This window comes from Paroedura picta, chromosome 2 (assembly GCF_049243985.1).
Source record: "Paroedura picta isolate Pp20150507F chromosome 2, Ppicta_v3.0, whole genome shotgun sequence".
NCBI lineage: Eukaryota > Metazoa > Chordata > Lepidosauria > Squamata > Gekkonidae > Paroedura > Paroedura picta.
The window spans coordinates 64443500-64470575 of record NC_135370.1 but is presented as its reverse complement, the minus strand read 5'-3'; the positions used below and the strand labels follow the sequence as shown (position 1 = coordinate 64470575).

Here is a 27076-nt window from a genome sequence, read left to right as displayed (position 1 = left end):
TATAAAAAATTAAGATTTTTACAATACCAGCCTTGCTTTAGCAGATGGGTACAAAAGAAAAGCCAGTATAACACACCTTGGTGCCACATGGAGATCATACCAACTATGACCCTGTTCTTCACTAGCAAGCAGAAAGTTTACCAGTGCAGTGCTAAACTGAGTTATTCCCCCCTAAGCCCATTGACCTCAATGGACGGAAGAATGTAACTCTGCTTAGGCTGCACTAAGTTCTTTGCGGTTTTTGGTAGCTGGTGGCAAGGGGATAGTTACCCAGACTCAGAGAACACAAAGAAGTTTGGGCAAATATTCACCTATAGCTTTAATTGTCATGCAAATTAGTGTGGACACTGCATGGTCAGATCCAGCCATCCTGTGGCCAGCAGACAGCAATCAAGCAGCCTGACCCGGGCATCAGGCAGTGCATATGCCCAAGCCCCACAGGCCTAGAGGCCTGCTTGGCACCTGTGAGGTGGCAGGCAAGCTGGTATCCTGAAGGTATCAGCCTCTGTTAAGTTCTCCCTACCACCCAGAAATGCAAGCCAGGTGACCTTTCCCCAAACGGGGGATGGCCTGGTGGCCCCATAGCCTCTTATGGAGGTTGCCTCATTTGGGGGAGTCTGCTGCACAGGCATGGCATCTCTCCAATATGGGTCCATCCCATGCCAAATAACTGCTATCTATGAGTAAATAACGTAATGAAACCACAAAGACAAAAACAGGAGCAGGTAACCCTGATTAGAAGCACAGAGAACCAAATTAAAGGGGCAGGCAGGCGGGTGGGAAGCAGTAAGGCAATCCACTGAGACAGAGGCTGAGGGTAAGCACGTGCCTGGATGTAAAGGGCCACATGTCACAGCCCTTTGGCTCACCTCCCAGCCCATACACCAATGACAGTCAGCAAGGAGCAGTAGCCGGCAAGCCCAGGTTCCGTCTGTGGCAACAGGCCACACCCCATCCCCTTCCAAACCGATGTCTCCTCCTGCTGTAATCGGCCATTTCTGGTAAATGGCAACTGTGTATGTTCTTATTCTCTCTGGTTGCTTTCAGGTTTTGGAACACTGTAAGGAATGTCTGGCTTTTCAACCTCCCACCCTGTTCTGAAACACATCAAGAATTCGATTCTCACACTTTAGAACAGGGGTAGTCAAACTGTGGCCCTCCAGATGTCCATGGACTACAATTCCCAGGAGCCCCTGCCAGCGAATTCTGGCAGGGGCTCCTGGGAATTGTAGTCCATGGACATCTGAAGGGCCGCAGTTTGACTACCCCTGCTTTAGAAATTGGTGGATATTGTTCAGACATTTATCATACTCGAATAAGATCTGTTAAAAAAAATTTTTTTAAACCTAATACCTGTGTTATTCATTTTTCAGAATTGTATAACTGAAATGTAAAACCCAAAGCACATAAAACATGTCCTGTAAAAGCATTAAAACAATTTTGTGATAAGAATCTTCCTTACATGTTCAGGAATGTGGACCGTGAGCGAAGCACTAGGCAATAAAATATGAAGCCAGGCAGCGGGTTGAGAAAACAGTGACAATCTATGATGGGAGAGTTTTGTAAGAACAGGTGGGTGGACACTTGATGGGTTTGGAAGCTTGGCCTTTCACAGACTAAAGACTTCAGGCAAACTTCTCACACAACTTGTGAATTCTTCAAACAACCGTCTTCACATCACTGGTGGCATCCACCACTCTGGCACAACATCTGCTTATGTTCATTCCAGTACAGGGTGACATAATGATCACACGCACATCTTTTCCCTCTTAATAAAACAGTAAGGGGTGTTGAGGTGGGCTCAGTCCGTGATGGGGAAGGGCAACAATTGGTCCCATGGCCCTGGACTGACAAGCTTCGCGCCTTCCGATTGGCCCCTTACCAGGACAGACCAAAATTCCATCCAGCCAGGGACAATCTGGAGAATCATAGAATCATAGAGTTGGAAGGGGCCATACAGACCATCTAGTCCAACCCCCTGCTCAACGCAGGATTAGCCCTAAGCATCCTAAAGCAATGGCTGCCAGTCTGCTCCTGACCACCAAAGGAAGAGGAGGTCAGCAGGGCTGCCAAGGGGGATGAGAACAGAGGCTGCGCCAGCCCTTTTCACCCCAAGGCTGTCCTAACTGTCATGTCCAACTGCAAATTGCCTCAGAGCCCTGACAGACCTGGCAGGAGGCTGCAGAGTGCTCCCCCCTCCCTTCAGGCCTGCTGCGAAGGAGCCTCTGACAGGCCCTGACTGAGGGGAGGGAGGCCTTTCCAAGAGCAACGCAGGGGAGCCTGAGGGCCTTCCTTTTGAGGGGGGGGGACTTTCCCCTTATGCCAAACAGTTGCCTGACAGGGAGGCCACAGAAAAGCCCCTTCTCACTTCAAATACTGCTCTGGCCGGGGGTTAGACACAGCCAAGCCATGTGTCTTTCTTCTTTGCAACTCTCTGCAGCTCTCTGCACAGCGTTATTCTGCAGTGGAAGCTGGCTCTTTTGTCTCCTGTTTCATCTGCACAACAACCCTATGCAGTAGGCCTCAAGTCTTTCAATTCAACAACAACAACCTGCGTGGGAGGCCTTAAATGTTTCTTCTCTACCACAACCCTCTCCAAAGTAGCCCTTTCTGCCTGGGGAGCTGATCTTTATACTCTGCAGGTGAGCTGTAACTCCAAGAGCTCTCCAGGCTCCACCTGGAGGTTAGCTACCCCTGGGTTGGAAATATTCCTGGAGGTTTGGAGGTGGGACTTCAAAATCGTGCAATGCCTCAAAGTCCAGCCTTCAAAGGAGCCATTTTTGCCTGCAGTTGGTAGGGAGTGGTGCAGGAGTGTCCCTCCTGGGCTATGGCCAGCCCTTACCAGCAACTGTTTGGGGCTTTTTGCACGGCTTCAAAATCGCACAATCGTTGCCAATTGGTAACGCTATTGATTTGCCATAACGCACGACGTCGTACACAATTTGCAACACTCCTGAAACCAATCAGCAAAAAGCGCTTCGTTGTAGCGCTTTTAGGGGAATCGCAAAAAGTGGATTCACCCTCCGGATAGCGATACACTCCTGCAACCAATCTGCAACACTAGCGCTAAAGACATGTGCGTTAACATTGTTGCGGGTTCTTCGAAGTCCCTCCTCCTGAGCCTTTCCTCCAAACTTCCGGCGAACTGTTCGCCATTTTTTTTTCTCGGACCGAGCGCAGATCAACGAGGCAATGAGACGGCGCCTGGCTTTCCAGCACGACCACTTTCGGGAATTTTGCCCGGACAGCACAATACTATTTCAAAAGCACAGTAGCACACACCGTCACGCAAAACATGCCCCAAAGCTTAAAACCCCGTCTACCATCGGCCAGACCTAGCGGAGTAAACGTGCAGGGAGCATTTAAAAAAACTTTCCCCTGAGTGTTGCAACGAACATTCGCCGACCGCAGTCCTGTACAGCTTTGAGGGGTTCAACAGATATGATGCGATGCGATATCATGAGGGGCGGTTTATGTGTAGTGGGTGTTTGTGTGTGTGGTTCCGGGTGCGTGGTTGTGCTGGGGTGCGGACAACCCCTTCCATCGGCGGCTAGACCTCCGGCTAGCGGAGTCGCCGTTCCACGTTCATTTTAAAAAACTTTCCCCTGAGCGTGCCAACGAATTTTCGCCAGTCAAAAGTCATGTTTGGTTGATTTAAGCTTTGGCTGGCGAAAATCGTTGGGGTACTGTCGAGTACTGCTGAACTTGCTCTGGGCGGACACCGGCATGCGTTTGTGTAATGGCGGCCGGCTAGAGAGAGAGGAAGGAAAGATGACTGGAAAATGCTTTGAGACACCTTAGGCCAGCTGGGTCATTGCGGCCCATTCCCAGTTCTCTCAGACCTCTCACAGCCCCACATACCTCACAGGTTGACTGCTGTGGGGAGACAAATAGAAAAGGTGTTTGTAAACTGCTTTGAGACTCCTTTGGGTAGTAAACAAAAATCCGTTCTTCTAAGGAGCAACCATGAAAGAAGCATGTGGGCACATAACATTTTATGAACAGTGAAAAAATGGAGAAGAAAGAACAGGGTGGACACCTGTGTACTGTGACTACCCCATGTGTATTAGGGCAGAGGGGCTTTTCAGTGTCTGTGGCCTAATTCCCACAAGAGGGGAAATGACGCAGAACTGGGGGGAATTGGTTGCCATGTAATCTTCCCCTAAGAAGAGTCTTCAGTCTGATTTTCCCTTCACATATCTGAAGACATGGCTCTGGAAAGTTCATCTGTAACCACTATGCCCAAAGGTCAGTCTTCTCCCACATTCAACAAACATTCCAAACAACAGTTTCTTGACACCCATATCTCCACACTCATGCCCTCATTTGCCACTACGCCACCACAACCTCCCACACAACACACACATTCAACCCCATGCCCTTACAGACCAGACAACTCCTTCCCTTCCTCTTCCCACTGCCAAGCTCTAGTGCCCGTTGTATTCTTGTATACAACGGGCTTTGCCCCTAGTTTATTATATAAAAGGGACAGATAGGGAGGGAACTCCTACACACTCATTCCTTTGGGCATGATTTAGCAGTGCAGTAGAAATGGGGCAATGCATTTAATGGGGTTAAGCACACTAAAGACTCTGTTGGATTATGTCTCTGAGGAGTTGGCATATGCATTTTCTATATAACTAGTAAAAAAGCCCATTGTTTGAAGAAGACAATGGGCGCTAGCAGGTGGGGACCAGAGCGAGCGGCAGGCGAGGGACAGAGCGAGGGACAGGCTACCTGAAAGAGGAGGCGGGCGGCGTCTCCTCTGCATTTTTTTGTTCTTCTGCGGCTTTCCCGGCGGCTCCATTGTGTTCTGGGGCAATGAGGGCAGGGAGCACCCAGCAGCTGCGCTGTGGGCGGCTGCCGGGGCTCCCAGGGCGCCGGCTTGAAGCGGCGAAAGGCTCCTCCAGGGGATTTTTTTTTCTGCTGGCTCTCGTGGGCGTGCCGGCTTGGAGCTGCGAAAGGCTCCTATAGGGTTAATGTTTTTCTGCTGGCTCTCTTGGGCGTGCCGGCTTGGAGTTGCGAAAGGCTCCTACAGGAGTTTTTTTTTCTGCTGGCTCTCGTGGACGCCGGCTTAGAGCTGCGAAGGGCTCTTACAGGAGTTTTTTTTTCTGCTGGCTCTCGTGGGCGTGCCGGCTTGGAGCTGCGAAAGGCTCCCACAGGGTTAATGTTTTTCTGCTGGCTCTCGTGGGCGTGCTGGCTTGGAGCTGCGAAGGGCTCCTACAGGAGTTTTTTTTTCTGCTGGCTCTCCTGGGCGCCGGCTTGGAGCTGCGAAAGGCTCCTACAGGGTTAATGTTTTTCTGCTGGCTCTCGTGGGCGGCGGCTTAGAGCTGCGAAGGGCTCTTACAGGAGTTTTTTTTTCTGCTGGCTCTCGTGGGCGCCGGCTTGGAGCTGCAAAAGGCTCCTACAGGGTTAATGTTTTTCTGCTGGCTCTCGTGGGCGTGCTGGCTTGGAGCTGCGAAGGGCTCCTACAGGAGTTTTTTTTTCTGCTGGCTCTCGTGGGCGCCGACTTGGAGCTGCGAAAGGCTCCTACAGGAGTTTTTTTTTTTGCTGGCTCTCGTGGGCGTGCTGGCTTGGAGCTGCGAAGGGCTCCTACAGGAGTTTTTTTTTCTGCTGGCTCTCCTGGGCGCCGGCTTGGAGCTGCGAAAGGCTCCTCTGGGGGTGTTTTTTTTTTCTCTCCAGCTTCTCGGCGGCTGGAGTCTTGTGTTTGCGTCGGCGGCTCCCTTGGGGTCCGGCCTGATGCGGTGAGAGGTGCTTTGCGCCTCTCGCCGCGTCAGGCTGGGAGCAACTGCGAGGCGCGCTGCGCGCGGCTCGCAGTTGCTGGGGCTGGGAATCGGAGGGACCAATCGGCAGGCGCTTCGCACCTGCCGATTGGTCCCTCCGATTGTCTGTCGTGAGGAAGGGTCCAATCCAGACCCTTCCTCATCACGGACAAAGCCCACCTCAAGGCCCCTTAACGAATTATTTAGTCCGTGGCGCCCGCGGCGCCACGGGCGGTGTACAGATAAGTTTTTTATTGTAAAGCTATTTGAACAGAATCTAATATTTACATAATGATTAATTCCCCAAACTGGGGGGGCACATATTTCTAATCAGGAAAAATCAAAGGATACAGGAAGGCCAGACAGCAATGCTATACGGAGGTGAGGAAGATTCAAGCCAAAAGACAAGGTATCTCATCAACAGAGGTAAGGGGGAAGAACCACAAATGGAGCATTGCCAAATATTTACCAGGATCTTTTGGGAAGAACAGTGGCAGTATCTACCAGCATTTGGGATGGGGGGTGTTGAGAACACAGTTAGCTCATGGGAGTGGGTGAAAAATTCCATTCCATTTCAGATTGTGCCAGGGTCACTCAGTTCTGTCCTTGTTCTCTCCCAGATTCTGTCCTGCTTCCATCTCCGATCTGCCAGGTTCTTACCTAACTTCACCTTGCAGGTTTGACCAAGGAAGCCAATATTTTTTAGTCTAAAAAGATGGTAACCATAAAGAATGGAGAAGGGGAACTGATCACTTAGCTGGTTGACATGGCTACAGAAACGGAGGATAAAGGGGAATGAAGATAGCAAGAAATAAACCTTCCAGGGCAGCCTTTAAAAAAAAAATTCATAGGTTGTTATACCACCAAGGGCCATTCAACCACTCAAGTTGTGCACCAGGACATAAAAAGCAAAACCAACTGAATCACCAGAGAAGTTATAATTGCATACTAGTTACCACACTCTACTATGTTCTAGCACGCTGTTGTATTTACCGTCATGGATCACCAAAGTATGTCCTCAAATATCCCTTGGAAATGGTAGGATCAAGTGGGTCACCAACCTAGTGTTTATTTTCCCTCAGAATGAATCACAACACACCTTAAAACTACTTTTCATTTTAGTTACTAAAGTATGTCATAATTTTATTTTTGAAAGGGTTTGGGGGGAGATGGAGTGTAGTCTTTTAATAAGCAAATAGTTAGAGGTGATGCACTCTGAGTGCTGTGGTGGGACCCAAGGCAGGCCACCATCCAAGAGGTCATGTTCCCAGGGATTCTGAGAATGCCACCCAAAATGGCAGGATGGAAAGCTCAGGAAGTACTCACTTGCCTCATTGGTAAATCTCCTGAACTTGCCATTCCCCCAGAAAGTATCTTCTTTGGGGGCACTTAACTACATAAATTCAATTATCACCAAACTTCAGAGGCATGTAAATGCTAGTCAGCTGGAGATTCCCTGTGAGTTTGGTGTCTCTAGCATCTTAGGGGGGATTCTACCACAACACGAGCTGGTTTAGTTCGTGTGAAGCCTTTTTAGATCGTGATGGTCTGTGGTTCAGTTGTGGCTCCACCACAAACCACAAACAGAACAGAATCTCATTTTCCCTGTTTGTATCCATTCTTATTCATCTTAGAAATTCCAAAATTAATTCAGAGAAGGTGATCAGAAATTCTCATCTGCAATAACATTCTTTTGCATACTGGAAATTGTTCATATCCCGTGTGACACAGTCAAACTAGCAAAGCAATTGAAACGTGACATTTTCTAAATGTATGTATATTTGAGTAGTTGTTAACCAAGGTAATTTTCTATTTAAGATATGTTTTACATTGGAAAGAAAATTTAAATAACTTTTCAAGCAAACATACAGTACACAGATGTTTCTTATACAATTTGCCATTTTTATGTTCATAATATTGTGATGAAATGTTTGGAAACCTCCCTTGCCTTCTCTGCAGCATCACTTTGTCAGGCAGAGTAGTGGCCACCATTTTTAAAGATAGGAGAGCTTTAATTAATTACAGATGTCAACTAGAAGGTGCATTTAATAAAGAAGCTTAGGTTCCCATTACCTTTAGAGCATTCATATTTTAACTTGGAGAGTCAGCAGTGACTTAACATTGTTGACCTATAGCATTCCCCCATGTCCAGCCCCACAACTCCTACCAATTACCAGCCCCTAGCAACCCTGTAGATGTAACAATGCCCATGTTGGGGAGCTCTGAGCTGGAGAAATAGGCTGGAGTTTGAGCCAGGGCAGGTTGCCCTGACTCTTTCTGCTCATTTGGCCCGGTGCACTTCATTTGCCCCAGGTTTGTGCTCCTGCACACGAGCCAGGGCAGCAAAATTCCTAGTGTGGAAACCGTCTCAGTGGTGCTTCCAAAAGTGTGAGAACTATTACTAATAACAGTGTTCTTAATAATAAAGTGGTTCCTTTATCATTCTAGTTATCTAGACTCCCTATATCCTTCTAGGGAGTATTCTAGAGCCAGAAACTAAGGCATGAAAATTCCTTCAAACACACCTGGAACTCCTTTTTATAGCACCCAGTAATCCTTTTTCCTTGATAATCGGACCACATGCAGTGAATATATGTTTCTTCCTAGGAGGCACAAACAAAGTGAGGGGAATCCTTGAAAGTGACATTGATTAACCAGTTAATTAATGAAATATTAATATTGTAATATGCAAAAAGGACCTTGAAGAAATGTAATAAAGGAAACTTTTCGCTCTTAACTGAATGATACAGTTAAACCTTTGGAAAGGATCATGTGTCATCTATATCAAGCAACATAAACAAAATTAGATTTATCAAGGGGGGAAAAATACAGTACCTGTGAAAATCCATCTAAACTTTGGGGAGAGGAAAGTTGTACTTAGGGCAGCTGCCATGAAGTTGTGAATTAAGCAAACAGAGGGAAAAACAGCTTGAGCCAGTCCTGTTCGTCTCACACACTGACCTCTGGAATGCCTATTGTAGGGATCAGCAATCAAAGACCCAAGTATCCAATTCATTTCTCAGGGGCCTCCCACCTGCCCCAGAGCAGATGTAATCTCCTGTGCAATCTAAAATCTCCTCTCAAGCTTGAACAGCAATAGAGAGTTCTGCAGATGCCGCCCATCATGTCCCTCAGGTAAACAGGACTGAGCAGGTGAAAGGCATCCTCTGCAGCATGGACAGCAGTGGCAATGTGGTCCCAATCCAAATCATACCACTCTTTCCAGAGCTGCCATTTAACAGAGGTTAATGAAATCACGGGTCTCTAACCATGTGCCTACTTTGGCCTCAACTCAGCTGACAGAGTTAGTAGAGCAGCCCTTTTCCCAATTAGTAATATGGTTCCAATAAACACTAGCAGTTGACCAACAATCAACTGTGTGAAGAACAAATCACCGTCTACTGGAGAGATAAGAAGAAGCTGTTCTTTTGTACCCTCTTTTTACTACCCGAAGGAGTGTCAAATCAGATTACAATCGCCTTCCTTTCATCTCCCCACAACAGAGGAAGGAGAGACTGAGAGAGATCTGACTGGACCAAGATCACCCAACTGGCTGCATGTGGAGGTGGAGAGTGGAATCAGAGAATCCAGAGTAAAGAGTTTATTAGACAACTGATGCAACAGTTGAGGACTGGCATGGTAATTTAATCAGATATTAAAGCAAAGCAATTTAAATTACTGGTACCTACCTTTACACAGGAGTAAATGACTGAAACAAACACCACTGTGGTGAGGATGACAAAACTGGTCAGGTAAAACCCCAGCATGAATATGGAGCTGAAACAAACAAAAATAGTCATGCAGGATATACATAATAAACTGTACAGTGGATGTGCTGGCATAAGATTGTCAGCTATAGGTTGGAAAATCCTGGATATTTGAGGGAGGAGCCTGGAGAGGGCTGGGTTTAGGGAGGGGAGAGCCTCACCAGGGTACAATCCTCCACAGCAGCCTTTTTCCCCCCATGGCAACTGATCCCTGTCATCTGGAGTTATAATCCCCAGAGAACTCCAGGCCCCACCTGGAGGATGGTAACTGTAGGTTGGCAGATGATACTGAAGACCAGCCTTCCTCAATTTCTTTTATGGCTGAGAAACCCCTGAAACATTCTCCAGGCTTTAAGAAACTCCAGAAGTGGTGCAATCATGCAGAATAAGGTTTGGAAGCATAGCTGTGTATATGCCCAGCCAGGGCCCCATCTTTTCCCTTCAGGCCCATCATTGGCCACTGGGGGAGAGGCAAGGCAACATGACCATATATGACCCCATAACATTTGGAAAACCCTTCCAGGGCTGTCAAGAAACCCCAAGGTTTCATGAAACCCTAGTTGAGAAAGCATGTTGAAGACAAACTGATCACAAAAGTGGATCATAGTTCCCTTTAAATTATCAGCACAGCCAGAGATTAAACACAGAAATGATATCTTGGATAGGAGATGACAGCCTGCTGAAATTAGAGCCCTAGGAGAAGAGGAACATTTTACAATCGGAGAGTGGTTACTGTGGGTCAATCCTCAAGCCAGCAACAAGGAAAAACAATAACCCTGGATGGCAGCTCAGTGGATTTGAGATGGAAACAGCTGCAGCCAAGCACAATGTAATTAATCTGTACAATGCATTATATTCAAAAATCCAGAAACAATTTACAATTGTTTTGATGATTGTGTCTATTGTATCATTAAAGCAACCACCAGCTCAACAACAACAGACAGGGGGACACCATTAAAAAATGACCCTTCAAATCAGCACTTAGTGATTACCTGTACCATGAATTTATGCCACTTTCATACCAGTTTAATTGTCCTGGCTTTCCCCAAAGAGCTGTAGGACCTGCAGTGTGTCTAGGACAGATTACTCAGCACCATCGCCATTTTTAGATTCCCTCCCCCCATGGTACTACAGTTCCTAGATTTCCCTGAGGAAAGAAAATTACTCTGAAGCCAATTTAAGTCTGTACCTTACCTATGTCCTTGGAGAAGAAACAAACAAGGTCATTGATTGGGATTTTAACCGCTAAAGTTTGCACTAATAACAAAGCAGATGATTACTGGTGTCCACTCCATTTCATGCAACATCTGTGGACTCTTAGTATTTTATGTTCTTGCATAAAGGAGGCTCATGGAACAATAACTCATGTGGGTATACGATTCTGTCTTTACTGCTATCTTGCTATAATAGTACTAGGGACCCCAAGTAGGATATCTTAACACAGCCTGCGGTGCCGCGGGCACCACGGACTAAATAAAGCCATAAGGGCTTTGTGGGAGGAGTTAGGGCAGGCTCTGTCTGGGATGAGGAAGGGTGCCGATTGGCCCCTTCCTCCGGACAGACCATCGGCTGGGCCAATCGGCAGGCACCGATTAAAACACATAAAACACAAGTAATATATAATCTAAATTTAAAATAGAATCACCTTAATTTAAAATGAGTGGCACCAATGCCTCAGGAACACAGGCAGGAGGCAGTCAGAGTGGCCTGGGACACTAAGGGATACTAAAGTGATCTCTGGCCACCAGCAATGTTCACCTTGTTCTTGACCGTATGGCTCTGCAACCACTGTACACCAAAGCATAGGACCCACATCAGAAAGGCTATTTTGGAGTAAAATATTCTGTTCAATCTTGAACATGTTGTCAAGTTTGATTGTAGAATTTATTGGTAACACGTTTTTGTGTTGATTTGTTATTTTTTTTAACTGACAACAAATAAACTAGACTTTCCCCCTTCTGCCGCTCAGCCTCATCCATAATTTAACAGCAATGATTATCACACTTCATAACATTAAGGCTAACCACATGAAAGCCAGCTGGGTTTCATGCTCTTTCTTGACTACAAAGAGAAATTCTACTTGCTAATTTATTCACCAAGCTTTCGTGCAGTTCCTGCTGATTACACTAAAACTATAGCTACCATAAAAAGAGCCTCTTATGGCGCAGGGTGGTAAGGCAGCAGAAATGCTGTCTGAAGATGTCTGCCCATGAGGCTGGGAGTTCAATCCCAGCAGCCAGCTCAAGGTTGACTCAGCCTTCCATCCTTCCGAGGATGAGTACCCAGCTTGCTGGGGGGTAAACGGTAATGACTGGGGAAGGCACTGGCAAACCATCCCGTATTGAGTCTGCCATGAAAACGCTAGAGGGCATCACCCCAAGGGTCTGACATGACCCAGTGCTTGCACAGGGGATACTTTACCTTGATAGCTACCATTCCCCCCCCCCCCAGAATTTAAGCACCAGAATCTATCAAATCCTTCTCTTGAAAGCACATGTATGATGCAGAAATACATCCAAGACCCAAGCATGGAGCTACAGCTGGTCTTTAACCACTTTCTTCTGGTAAAGAAGAAACCTGTTGCCAAAAATGTATAGCTTCTGAACATCAGCCAACCACACAAACTAACTTAGCTAATAGGAAGAATGCAAGAACAAGTGGCTTATGGTCCACATTAGCTTGGAGAACACATCTGGATGGAAGATACTTCTTTCCAAAAGTGTGGATGCTGAAATTCTAAATACAGATTCTCAAATATATATTGAGCCAATTCTTACTGATAGGACAGATGGCAACGCATTAAATCAAGAATGCTGGCACCCGTGTGAGGCGAACAACTAGTTGTGGAACAAGGAGCTGGAGTTCAACAGTTTTTCATCTGGTCTAAAGGCAGTGCAAAAGAGATACGTTTAAAGTAAAGCAGATGACCCCCCCCCCCACACACACACACATTATCTCTTGCTTCTTTGCTAAATGGCACAAAAACAAAGCCATCAGGCAACTCATATAACTCATCTGAGAACAGTTATTTTAATTACAGAAGTCCATAACAATAATTACCCTCCTAACCTTCATACAATCATCAGTCTCCCTCTAACAATTCCATTGTTCCACTTTCTATATTAGAAATGTGGTACCTGTGATATTTATTTTTCCTAAGGTTCCCCAACAAGTCCAACGGATTACACTGGCTATTCACCAACAACGTCTGAAGCAGAGATCTTTCACATTATATATTGCCTGATTGTGTCAACTGGAGATGAACTTAGGACCTTCTGCCTAAAAACTATATGCTCTGTCACTAAGCCACAACCTCTCCCCTAAAAGACTGTAATACGTGGTGTGTGTGACAATTATGGCTTTAGATTATGGCTACCAGAATGCTAGCTGCCAATTACCTTTCATAGTTTTAATTCCTAGTTTAAATTTGTTTTATTATATTATCAGTGGAACAGGCCTCCCTGGGAGGTGGTGGATTGTTCTTCTTTGGTTTTTAAGCAGAGGCTAGATAGACATCTGACAGAGATGCTGATTTTATGAACTTAGGCAGATTGTGAGTGGGTGGGCAGGAAGGGATGTGCCAGTGTTTGTCTCTTGTGGCTTTTTCTTGCATGTCCAGGGAATTGCAAATTGCTGCTGTGGGATGGAGAATTTCCTCCAGGCCAGGCTGGATTCTGGAGATTTTTGGTGGGGGGATCACTTGGGCATGAAATTGAGGTCATTGTGGGTGGGCAGGCAGTTGTGAGTTCTTGTGCAGAGGGGTTGGACTAAATGATCCTGGAGATCCCTCCCAACTCTATGATTCTACATATAGAAATGATAACTAGAGTAGCAATCCGCCACTCATAACCTTGGGAGTCAAACTACAAGAAGAATTAAATTACTTTAGGATTAGTATTTATTGTTTTTGTTGGGTGCGAAGTTGTGTCCGACCCATCGCGACCCCATGGACAATGATCCTCCAGGCCTTCCTGTCCTCTACCATTCCCCGGAGTCCATTTAAATTTGCACTGACTGCTTCAGTGACTCCATCCTAGGTTCTGTAACTAATGCCTTAGGAACTTTTATTATTCCCCTGAAAGAGAAAGACCACTTTCAATCTAAGATTACTCTGGGGTGCTTTAACGAATCTTCCTAGCCTTACCAAGTACCTATTAGGGTTGGGCCCTTCAGTTTCAAAGCACCCGTTTGCGCCTGAAGCAGCCAGCACTGTGCTGCAGGGGGGAGGCGCGGGCACCTCAGTACATGCCCTATTGCCAGTGAGTTACTCTTGCCACCTGGCCTCATTCAATTTGGAGCAGGGGTCATCAACCCCCGGTCTGCGGCCCGGTGGCGGGCTGCAAAGGCCATGGTACCAGGCCGCCGGCAGCCATGACTGCCTTCCCCCGCCGGCAGCAAGAAGGAAGGGAAGAGGCAGGCGCAGCTGCCGGCATGGCGGTGACGCAAACGCGCATGCACACTGTTGCCGCGCATGAGTGTTAGCGCTCCCTAGTGGCGAAAACGCGCACATGCAGTTGCCGCGCATGCGCGTTAGCGCCACCTGGTGGCGAAAACACGCTTGCGCAGCAATTGCGCGTGCATGTTTTTGCAGCACCCGGGCCGTCGGCTCTTCCCTCACTCCGGAGGCGGTCCCTGACCTGAGAAAGTTTGGGAACCGCTAATTTGGAGGACATTTTTTGGGGGGGCGGGAGAGCTGGGGCAGCCTCTGCAAGCCTTCTGAAAGTAGGGGGCTGTAGAAGGCCCAGAAATGGAACCCTGCTGGCTCTCTGGGATCCAGGGTGCTATGCCTCTGCCCTGGGAATTTATACTCATGCGTAAGTGATGGCCCTCAGCCAGGAAGGGCTCTCCACCTCCAACGTTCTGCCATTTTCAGACGTTTGCTGGCTGGAAGAAGAGCTGGCCTCAGAGCATGCCCGGATACCAGTAAGCTGCTGTGGCCTTTTTCAACTCAGAGAACATGGGGGAGCTGGGGCAGCCTCTGCTTGCCTTCTGGAGATGGGAGGTTGCAAGAGGCCCAGAAACAGCCCCCATGCTGGCACTTGGGGACCCAGGCTGCCCAGAAAAAGCCTCTGCCATGGGAACCATGTGAGTACGTCATGTGAAGTTTGCAATTTACAATCTGTAAACTGGCTCTATTTTTATTGGTTTAAATGGTTTTTGAGATATGATTTTATTATCTACATTTTAATTTGTTGGTCACCTTGGTTGCCCTTATATGGGCAGAAAGGCTGAATATATATTTTGTAAAATAAATAAAAACATGGTTTTAATTTTTAAGTTTTTGGCATGAAAATAGTAAACATTTCCTTCAAACAGCTTTGAAGCAGATAGATGAATTTTGTTAGGTTTAGAGTTCCAGAAGTACACAGAAACAGCAGTAGCAGCAAAAAGAAACAGCTTCAAAATTAGCTTTGCAAGTTGAAAAGTTTATTTTGGGGAAAATGTTTGGCAAACAAAGGCAACTGTTGACCAGGCTTTGGTTGTTTGGTTATTGTTGCTTTTAACATCAGAGCAAAACCCCTGGATTAAACATAAAACAAACCCTAACTGGAATGGAGCTGCAGCTATGCCTAGTTAATGAGTTTCCATGGTTGAAACTGTATAGACTATGGTCAGAAAGACCATGAGCATTTGAATGCAGACATAGAACTATGACGGGATTTCCCATTCACTGCAGTGGAGGTGATGTATCCACATGTGACAGATGTGCCCTCTGGAACTCCTCCTTGGAGGTCCTTCAGATAAGGCAACTCTTTCCACAATGCCTAGTATTTACACAAGGTTTTTTTCTCTCATCCAGCCTGTCTGTCTCCCTATGACAGAAATCCCAGATTCTAAAAAAAGCTACAAAAAGCAGAAGAATGGATTCACAGCACAGCATACCCACTAAGCATGGCTATGCCTAATAAACAGAGCTGCACTAATTGGTAGGACTGCTCCCTCCTCATGCACCAGAATGGCACATCTGAAAAGATTGCTGCCTCCTTTGTCATTTCCCCTGTAGCCCTTTTCCCTCTCATTCTTGAGGGCACCTTCAGGAGTAGTCTGGCATAGTGATTAGTGTGGGGCTAGGATCTGAGAGGCCAAGGTTAGAAACCCCACTCTGTCCTGGAAGCTCAACAGGTGACCTTGGGGCAGACTCAGCATAGCTGTTCTGAGGAAAACATGTAGTGTGACTCGGTAGTCAAAAAGGCTCCACATCAAACGGGTTATCGTGTCCAGATCACGGGAGGTGATTGTACCACTTTACTCTGCTCTGGTTCGGCCTCACTTGGAGTACTGTGTTAAGTTTTGGGCACCCCAGCTGAAGAGGGATGTAGACAAGCTGGAGCATATCCAGAGGAGGGCAACAAAGATGGTGAGGGGTTTGGAGACCAGGACATATGAGGAAAGATTGGGGGAGCTTGGTCTGTATAACCTGGAGAGAGATTTGATAACCATCTTAAAGTATTTAAAAGGGTGCCATAGAGAGGATGGAGCAGAGTTGTTCTCTCTTGCCCCAGAAGGATGGACCAGAACCAATGGGATGAATTCAAAAGAAATTGTCTCTAAACATCCGGAAGAAGTTCTTGACAGTTAGAGCGGTTTCTCAGTGGAATAGGCTTCCTCAGGAGGTGGTGGGTTCTCCATTTTGGGAGATTTTTAAACAGAGGCTGGATAGCCATCTGACGGAGAGGCTGATTCTGTGAAGGTTCATGGGAGTGGCAGGTGACAGTGGATGAGCGATAGGGTTGTGAGTGTCCTGCATAGTGTAGGGGGTTGGACTAGATGACCCAGGAGGTACCTTCTAACTCTATAATTCTATGGAGGAAAGGAGCATACTGTAAGCCATTTGGGGTCAACCACTGGGGAGAAAGGCAGGGTATCAATGAAAGTAAATAAATAAAGGCAATAAAATAAATAAATCATGCAAGGAGAGATACCAAGATCTACTCACTGTGGCACAATTGTGATTTGAACAAAGCAGATGAAGAGGAAGACTAGGGAGGCACAAGCCACATATGCACCAAATCGATCATCCACCTGTTTGGAGTACTGTAAGAAAATTAAACTGCATGTCACACACTGGCTTCTCAGAAGAGATCCCCTGACAAAACTTGCATTTCCTAACCTACTGGACTTGATCCTACTTGCTGCATCGCTGGCTTTCATTAGCAGTCTTCATGAAAGAGTTGAGAACTGCAACAGGGACCTACCACAGCAAGGACGCATATGATAATGGCAGAGCCTGTCTTGGTCAATGAGAATCACTCTCAATGATACATGAAGTGCTGGTGAGAAGACGAGATTTGAAGAACAAAAGAAGATCACTAGGCAGTGGTGCTATACCCTTCCTTCAGCCCACTCACTGCCTTGTCATGATCCTCTCAGGTGAATTCCAGTGATGGAAGTGGAACAGGCCAGAAGACAAACCACTGGGTACAGAGACTGCATGGGGGGGGGAGCAGGTCCAGCACTGACTACCCATCATTACTTTCATGCAGGGGAAGCACAGGATGGAGGACATATGTGTGTTCATTGACTTAATCAGTTCACCTCCCCATCCAAGGCTTGAGATTCTATGTCTCTGAATAACCAGATATATACTTGGGCTGATATTTGGGTAGATGAAAGAGAAAGATGGTTATAATTAAATACATAAATCTTTACTTAGTACGGGAGCAGACTGAAACACAAAGAGGTAAGGCAACTTAAAAAAAAACAGATAGATGATGTAACAAAATCAAAATTATAGAGCTGAGCAGCCAAATGGGTCTGGAAGAAAAAGGAGAAACAGGAATATAGTCAGGTACTGGTGGAATCAAGAAAGGAAATAATTGTTCTGCTGTAAGAGAGAGAGAGAGAGAGAGAGAGAGAGAGAGAGAGGAAGCTCTGAGGAGGAGCTCCACAGGACTGAGAGTGAACAGAATAGGTGAACATCAAGAATGAAGAGGAAGGGAACTCAGACCAAAAGAGAATGGGACATAAACATGGAGATACAATGATGGAGAAAGAAAGAAAGGTTAAGTAAGGGAGAAAAGGGTTCATACATTTCCTGATCCCAAAATGTTAAGTAATGTTAAGAGTCATTGGCAGTAGAGGGACAAAATTGATTCTAAAAAGGTAGCTTGACAGGGTAGTTTTATATCCCAAATTCATGCCCTTTTCTGCCAGGGGGGAACAAGGACTCCTCATTACTTGAGTTGCTCTGAGGGGGACAGAGATGGGGCAAACGATGTCACTTTGCTGACTGAGGACTCTAGTAGTATAGTGGGCAGTTATATATTATTAGGATGCTTCTTGACCAGAATCTATGTCATTCACTTTAGTGAGGGCTTGTGGAGATCCCACAGAGTTACAAGACAAGCCCACGATGAACAGGTGTAAAGATTTCCCCATAGACCCCAGCTATCCCACACTGCACTTAATCCCTGTCATTGTCTGTTTTGATGGAAGATGGAGTCTGCTTACCCTTTGGGTTTGAAGATATCCAAGAGGGTGGGGCTTCTGAGCTTTAAGTCATCCCCCACTGTAAGCTTCTAATCACCCTCTCAGCATGCACACACACATTTCACACATATGCTTTTCAAGTCACACAATTTGTCCATGATTCAGGCTGACTCTTTAAAGACATGGGATTAGATCTTACAATAGAACAAACCGAAAGTGCTTGTGAAGACTGTCTTCGTAATCTTACTTTTCTACAAGCACTTCTTGACAAGATCCTAGCAACTTTTTGCTCCTCTTCAGATCCTGAAAACTCTCACTTCTTTTATCTGATGATGATCCCTCCATAACTAATAGAGTAGCACTCTTTGCTCTGGCTGCTAGGAAGCTCTGAGCCAAGCAAACAAAGGTTTTGGAAACAAATGCATAGCAGGATATCAGCTTCATTAAACCATGGGTTTCTAGTTGGTCTCACTTTACATTGTTTGATTCCAAGAATTTTTATTTCTCTGGTATCTTTGTTTTAATCTGAACTCTTTATTTATACTGTATCTTTTGCATTTATTTTAGACTGCTAATGGTTTGTATTTTTACAGGCGATGGCCATACACAATAAATTAAAATGTATATCAACAAGTGTATATCTACCCCTCCCCCCACCTCTCATGCTGGCCAATATTTTGAGGGCACAGAACAGGCTGTTGGGGAAAGGCAGAAGGCTTCCATGAGCTCTTTTTATTCATACCATTGTAGGATCCAGCCCATGAATTTGCTGCCATTGTGTATAATTTGACTCATGGTTATTAAATGATCTGCTACACAGCTACATTTCTTAAGGAAAATTACCTTCTTCTCCAAGTCAAGTTCCCTGAATGTTAAGAGGAATTTGCGAACATGTTCAGAACGTAGCCGGTCTATACTTCTGGCATCAATAGCACGACCTAAAAACTCATCCACCTCATCTTCTGGATTCATGTTTTCCTGGATATTCCTAGGACAACATTGTAAAACAGTGACTGGTTAGGATGATAAAATCAGAGTCCAGGAGCACCTTTAAGACCTACAAAGATTTATTCAGGGCGTGAGCTTTCGAGTGCAAGCACTCTTCATCAGACTATGATATTCTTACATGACAGGGAATATATAGCAAAAATCAATTCTGTTACAGCAGTAGACTGTGTCATAACCAAATACAGCCATGCTGGTTAGGATGGATAGAGTACCAAAACCAATATAATTTCCATTGACTTGGCACCGAAAAGGTCGTCCATCTATCCCTACATAGGCAGCAATGTTACCATGCCATTGCCAGTAACATCATAGCAGTTCGCTCCGCATCCTTCCCCGGAAGAGAAGACCGGGCCTTTCTTGATTTTTTAATATACTAGATTTTAACCTTGTTTTATTGTATTATGTTGTAAGCCGCCCTGAGCCCTCAGGAAAGGGCAGCATAAAAATCTGATGATAAATAAATAATAAATCACTTTTGTTATCACAAGTATGACTCAGATGTGAATTGACTGCCCTAAGGGAAAATGCTATTACTGTCTAGTCTACTGACAACCTGAAGCACTCATTTCTTCCGAAGCAACAGATTTAGAATTCTGAAGAATTTTTCCAAGTGTTATCTGTTCTCAATAATCCTTTAATACAGACACAAATGACAGGGAAGGAGGCCATTTAGGTTTGAACACACACACACACTAAATCATAGACTCATGGAGTTGGAAGGGACTTCCAGGATCATCTATTTCAGCCTTCTGCAGAATGCAGGGAATTCACAACTACCTGCCCACCCATAGTGACCCCAATTGCATGCCCAGATGATGCCCCTTCCCAAAATGCCCAAAGAATCCCTGGCCAGTCTGGCCTGGAGGAAATTCGCCTCCCGTCCCAAAGTGGCCACCGGCATTTCCCTGAGCATGCAAGAAAGGGCCATGAGAGCCAATCGCCGACATAATCCCCACTTACAATCTGCCCAAGTCCACAGAATCAGCATTTCCATCAGATGGCTATCTAGTCTCTGCTCAAAATCTTCCAAAGAGGGAGAATCCACTACCTCCCACCACACAGGAAGCTGTCTTATACTGGGACAATTGATTGTCATTATCTTCCCTGATGGAAGCAGATTCTCAGGGCCTCAGAAATTTTTCATACCAGCTACTAATTGATCTTTTTAAAGCTGAGATGCTGTGAACTGGTGACCTTCTGCATGAAAAGTAAATGTTCTGTTGCTGAGTTATGACACATTCCATTTATACAGCATAGTAAATTTTCACCTTTCCCATTATTTATCATCAGCAAATGTAGAATAAATAGAAATCCAAGCAGTCTAATTTTGTATAGCAATCTACATATAATAGCAAATGTATACTGGCTTGGCGTCCTTTGCCTTCTTGTTGAATGAAAGAAACATATCTGCTTAACTATATTGGACGCACTACTTATTCATAACTTCAAATTAAGTCAATAAAATATGTGCCCATCTGATAATGTCCTTATCCCCATGTCTTGTAATTTTATCCAGTGGAACAAAAGACCTACATTAGAGTTAAATCAAACTTCCATGACCCCACAACCAAGAATCCAATTTCACTGTTATCTAATTACAAGTGAACAGTGTTCATGACTGGGCTTTGCTCAGAAGACTATATTCTTGATCTTTTAAAGAGGATGAAGAGTCTATGTGCTATGGCAAATAAGAAAACCAAGGGGATTTCCTCACCCTTTAAAAATAGTGAGATACTTACCTTTTCTTGTTGTTATATTCCAACCTCTCAACATGACATTGCCAGCATGCAGCGTCTGAGCAGTAAACAGCCAGCTACAACCTCCATTTTAAAGCGCTAGTTGGTGAATTCCAGAAAGTGGATTCATCAACATATGTAGCACTACCTATTGGAGAGCAACCAGCAGGCCATCAGCAAAAAACTGTATGGAGGCAAAGAAGTGCTATCTCTGCCTCCAATATCCCACACTCGCCTCCTTCTCCCTTCTCCCGGGGACAGGATTTTTTTTTAAGTGAACTGCCTGGAGCAACGAATAGGTGTTCAATCATGCAAGCAAAGACAAAAAATCCCCCCTCCCAAAGTTGTAGCACAAAGCATGCCTCTCTAAGCTTCCCCCCCACAATCAGGAAGGAGATTTATTTTTAAAAGAAGCAAGACTCATGATTCCATAAGGGGTGGCAATAAAGAAGCACTATGCATCTATGATTAGATGCATAGGAATTTCAATGGAGAAGAAAAGATTTTAAAAAAATTAGCAGGCATCACGGGCCCATTAAATTATTATTATTATCATTTGTATTTATTGCCTGCCAGCATGGAGAAAGGGGATTGGCTGCCTAGCTTGATTGACAGGTGAAAAATAGTCACATATAAATTGTGTTGCTCTCTTCCACCATTTCCAGCAACACTTGTGGAGGAGAAGCGCGACGTGGCAGCAGAGAAGAGCGAGACAGCAAAAAAGGTGAGGAGGAGCCTGAAGGCATGATAATATGTAATATTACGCCACTTAGCTGATGTAACACTATTTTTAATGATGTGTGGAAATGCCCCAAATATATTACACCACTATAATTCACCACTCATGACAAAAAATAAAACACACAATCCAGTTGTGATTCCAAGAAGACACATTCAAATAATTTAATTCACCATACATAACTGAAATACCAGATTAATTTCATGGCAACTTCTTAATGCTATAGAACAACTGAAGTTAACTTGAGAAGAAAGACACAATAAAATCAGAGTCCAGTAGCACCTCTGATTTTATTGTGCTACTTCAGACCAACATGGCTACTCATTTGAGAAGAAAGATTAATTCAAAACCAAAGAATTCCATTTAAACACTATAGCATATCAGTGCTGTAAATGTTTCATGTATTTGCAATAAATCTGTAAGAAGAAAAGATAGCGACAAAATATGGCCATGTTTATATTCTACATTGACTTGTTGGTGTAGAATTAAACAGTCTCCACCTCCTTTGAAACAAAATCTAAATCATCTGACCTCTTATCCTGTGTGGAGCCTCCAAGGACATTTTACCTCCATCTTGTGGAGGTTCTAATTTAGCACAAACCGCACGATGTTGTAATAAATGGCAGGAAGCACCTGCAAAGCCTAGATCTTGAATTATTCATCTCAGATTCCCACAGCTAAATAAAATTAACTTAGTCTTCTCTGGCATCTGTGCAATAAAAATGCTACTTTAACAAATATTCTTAATTAGTAAACAACATTGGTGATAAATCTGGTGCTCTCTCTTCCCATCTCACTTTCCTCTTATGTAATTGGTCTCGGAAATTCCTAAGTTAGAGATCTATTGGGGGTACATGGTTTCAGTCAGCAGCAACACAGGCATTAGATCTGAGGTGTTTATTAGAGTAAGATTTATTGTTCATAAATTGGGATGAAATACATTTACACCGAAGTATTGTAATGCCAGGTACTGCCATTTCTGCAGAAGGATGTAGTTTGGAGTATGTGTATATTGTTATTAGACAAGGAACATAAAATGAAAACCATTTTTGAATAAAAACAAGAAAAATTCATTTCACAAGAAAGAAATTACATGGAAAAGCAATCACCAAACACTAAGGACTATTAGTAATTTAGAGTTTCAGTATAAATACTATCTTAAGTAGACTCAGACCTTTAGAGACAATAGTTCATTTAAAATGGCCGTTTTATAAATTAGCAAAAGGAGGGCATATTTCCTGGAAAATGTTTCCTAATTAAACTTCTTATTATGGCGATTGCTACAGTAATACCCATAATATAGTAAAACAGAATAAAATTTAGAATAATGAAAGAAGGGAATGTTTCATCACAAGCATTTCTTGGGAGAAACAAACTGAAAATTAAATACATTAAATTTTGACTTCACACTTCGGAAATGGTTGGGAGCTTTAGCAGTGGGCATTTTGAGGCATCCGGGTTTTAATTTTAGATGTGCTAGTAGTGGCTCTGATCATGATGGGCATTCTCAGATTTGGCCTAGATATGTGGTCATTGTGAAAAGTCAGTTCCCAGCCAGGAACTCCTTGAAACTTTGCTGCAGGCCCCCAGTTCTGGCTAAGAAAGATGCAGGAGGAGGGAGGAGGTGAATCTGCTTCCCACCCACATTACATTTGAGAGAGTATGCAGGCAAATAATGCCCTCACATGATGTTCTGGAAAGGAAAAACAGTGGGAAGGGGGGGGCAGCCGGATCATTTCTCCTCCCCCCCCAGCTGTGATGGTCCCAATCAGAATTGGGCCCCCATGGTGAATTTTAAAGGAATTCCCAGCTGGAGACTCACTTTTAAAAAATTACTTATTTATTTATATTTATATCCTGCCACTCTCTGTGGACTCATGACAAGTTACATAAAAACAGATAACCCCCCCCCAATATATTCTTGCCACCTCGTCTTTCTCCACACTCTCTAGCCATTTCACCTCCTTCTTTCTCTCCCTTAGCTCCCCCATAAACCAGGGAGCCAGCTTGAGACGAGGGCGGAGAGGGCGCTGGGGAGCAATCTTGTCAATGGCAGCCGTCAAGCAGAACTGCAGGTCCCCCACTAGTGCCACCAGTGAGTCACCGGGAGGCATCGGGTTCGGCAGAGCATTCAGAAATCCAGTCGGATCCATGAGTCTCCGTGGGTAGGCTAAACTACACTCACCGCCCACACGGGGGGGGGGGTATCCTGAGCCGGGCCTTCCATGGGATGGGGTTAGCCACCAGCAGATCCACATGCACCCCAAGCACCAAAGATCAAATCAAGTATATGGTCAGCCTGATGAGTGGATCCAGCAACAAATTGGGAGAACCCTAGCATCAGCATGGTTGACAGCAGGTCCGAGCCAGACTAGGGAGACAGTGAATCAGCAATGCAACCCAGGGGAACACTCAGGGATGCCCATCACATCTAAATGGGTCCTCGGTCTATGGTGTAGACATGTTCTTGAACACCAGTGGGAGGTAATGAACTTGAATAGGTATACTGTGAATGGTGTTTCCTTACACTTCCGTACTGCTCCTATTTCTGCTTATAGCCACAACTACAAATGGTAGTAATCAGTACTGAAGATACTGCTCCCTTCCCTTCCCCATTTCAAGGTTCTTAAACAGCAGCAACTTATGCACAGGAGCATCCATTGTTCAACTTACATTGTGATCAGGGTAATGTTCAGTGTAATGTTCCCAGGTGATACAGCTCCTATTTCTGCAACCTCAGAAGTTATTAGGTTGGATCCAGACTGTATTTTCTAAGAGTTCAGTAGCACTTTAATGACTAACAAAATTTGTGGCAGGGTATGAGCTCCTTCAAATGCAGCTAGAATATAAATCCATATTATATCTTGGAGAGTGGAGGAGAGATGAATTCACTTTTTAGCTGCATCTAAAGAAGTGAGCAATGACTCATGAAAGCTCATACCCTGCCACAAATTTTGTTAGTCTTTAGGGTGCTACTGGACTCTTGCTCTTTTCTACTGCTGCAGGCAGAGTAACTTGGCTAGCGATCCTGATCTACCTAATAGCAGAATGGAACTTTTCCGCCCCCTTTCCCTACTGCAGGCCACTGATCTCCAGAAATGCTGCTCCTGGGAGACAGAGGACCGTGAGAAATAATATGAGGGGAGTCTGCAATGGGAAAGAGAAATTGAAAGATTCTATATTCAGGGAACTACCAGAGTTTCTTCCAGCATAATTTATGCTGGCATACAGGCTATAAACAGTTAAGCCCTTTGTCTGGTAATCTTTGGCATCTCCAGTTTTCACTGTGGTTATGAGGTCAAGAGATCTCTGCACTTTCCCCAGCTATCAGTCTCCTCTACTGTTTGTCCCATATTGCCAAAACTTCTTGTGTTACTTTGGCTAACATTCTGGACATGTCACAGCAAATAAATAGACTTGAAAAGAAACACTGCGAGACTTCTGTCTTAAGATATACAGTATCATAAGAAAATGGGGTGATTTATTTCAAGCCTCCCAACATCCCTTGGGAGTTAAGAAAGGCTAAAACAGTAGCCCTTTTTACACATTACAGTGATTGCATGTACATCTTGTATGTACTTGTATATATCAATCTGTAAAAAAGAGAAAACGCAGGTCAACTTTAAAATGAAACTGGGGACCAGTACTAGGATAAATGTGATTTTAAAAAAGTCAGCTGTGCGTTGATTACAGTAAACTGACAATTACACAATCCACATATAAAAATGAGTATGCCTTGTATACACAGTTTGTACATGTAATCACTGTAACTTGGGAACAGGGCTAGAGGGAGTGATCTATCCCTGATACCACAATGACTGGGCAAGCATATGAATCTAAAGTAACCCCCTATGTCTTAAAACCCTCAGCTCTCTATTATGAGCAGTATATAATCCCTTTGGTGAAGGCAGCAGGGCAAGGATATTTCATAGGGATGAAACAGACAAGACTTTTCTTGGCAGTAGCATGTGCGAAAAGTTTCTAGGAGTCTTAGTAGACCACACATTGAACATGAGTCAACAGTGTGACTCAGTGACTAAAAAGGCTAATGGGATTTTGGGCTGTATCAAGCGTGTTATCGTGTCCAGATCACAGGAGGTGATGGTACCACTTTACTCTGCTCCGGTTCGGCCTCACTGTGTTCAGTTAAAGAGGGATGTAGACAAACTGGAGCGTGTCCAGAGGAGGGCAACAAAGATGGTGAGGGGTTTGGAGACCAAGACGTATGAAGAAAGGGTTGGGAAGCTTGGTCTGTTTAGCCTGGAGAGGAGACAACTGAGAAGGGATCTGATAACCATTTTCAAATATTTAAAAGGCAGAGTTGTTCTCTCTTGCCCTGGAGGGACAGACCAGAACCACTGGGATGAAACTGATTCAAAGAAATTCCACCTAAACATCCGGAAGAAGTTCCTGACAGTTAGAGAAGTTTCTCAGTGGAACAGGCTTCCTCAGGAGGTGGTGGGCTCTCCATCTTTGGAAATTTTTAAACACAGGCTAGATAGCCATCTGACAGATAAGCTGATTCTGTGACGATTCAAGGGGGTGGCTGGTTACAGTGGATGTGCGAGAGGGTTGTGAGTGTCCTGCATTGTGAGGGGAGTTGGACTAGATGACCCAGGAGATCCCTTCCAACTCTATGATTCTATGATTCTAAGATGCTAGGAGATCAAATAACCCAAACCCCATGTTTTAAAATGCTGATAAAACTATATATGACTAGATTTGGATGAAGGCTGTATGCTATTTAGAACATTAATATTAACCTTCTCCCTGTCCTATTACCCATCTCTCGAACAAATAGAGTTGATTATCCTGTATTTTTCCCTTGAGGAAAAATAAAAGGAAGGGGGCTATGGTAATCAACTGGCAAACTATGGGGTGGAGGGACAACCACCTATCCTCCCTGCTGTGCAACCTTGATTTAAATTTGGCATATGCAATATGGTTTCAGTTCACATTGTTTAAATGTCATGGATTTTCCAGGATCTCCAATATGACCTATATAGGCCTACATGCACTAAAGCTGCTATCATTGTCCCTGTTGACATCTTCCTCTACTTTCCCTCTCCTTCTATTGTGTTCTCAGGTACTTTCCCATTTGGCTTTCTTCATTTTTGTAATACAAAATTGTAAGCCCCTCCCCCTGCCAACTACAGCAATGTTTGCTTTTAAATGTAGACTATTCAGAGGTCTTCAGACAGTATTGTTGCTTATCAATTGCAAAACCTCAGCAACAGAACATTTGTCACAGTCAAGGGCTGAGGAAGTTTCAGCTGTTTATATCTTGTGCTTCAGAGAAGCAGCTGCCTGGTATGCAGTGGCCAAAGAGAGGAAACTCTGTCTGAGGGAACCTAGAATCTCATGCAAGCCATTTTGTTTCTGCTGTCTTTTCCTTAATGTGACTTGATTGTTAGGATTGCCTGTAAAATAGTCAAAGAGAGGAAGGACCACACATAGCACCTTAAGGCCCTGACAGAAGGGAAATGAAATGAATTTAACAATAAAGTAGGATATCCTTTTCTAATAAGAGCCTCTTGTGGTGCAGGGTGGTAAGGCAGCGGACATGTTGTCTGAAGCTCTGCCCAGACAAGGTTGACTCAGCCTTCCATCCTTCCGAGGTCGGTAAAATGAGTA

At 44.6% G+C, this 27076-nt stretch overlaps 1 protein-coding gene across 3 annotated transcripts in view; it reads right to left on the bottom strand.

The window, feature by feature from the left end:
• ADCY5 (adenylate cyclase 5) overlaps nucleotides 1-27076 on the bottom strand; it is a 285163-nt gene that overhangs the window by 29261 nt on the left and 228826 nt on the right. For 2 of the 3 annotated variants that reach the window (XM_077320443.1, XM_077320440.1), the window contains exons 10-13: nucleotides 18803-18947; nucleotides 16467-16564; nucleotides 9452-9539; nucleotides 8288-8365 (exon numbers count right to left, since the gene is read on the bottom strand). In XM_077320443.1, the coding sequence (XP_077176558.1) occupies nucleotides 8288-8365; nucleotides 9452-9539; nucleotides 16467-16564; nucleotides 18803-18947 (409 nt within the window). The remainder of the gene's footprint in view (nucleotides 1-8287; nucleotides 8366-9451; nucleotides 9540-16466; nucleotides 16565-18802; nucleotides 18948-27076) is intronic. The other variant, XM_077320441.1, reaches the window with a different exon arrangement.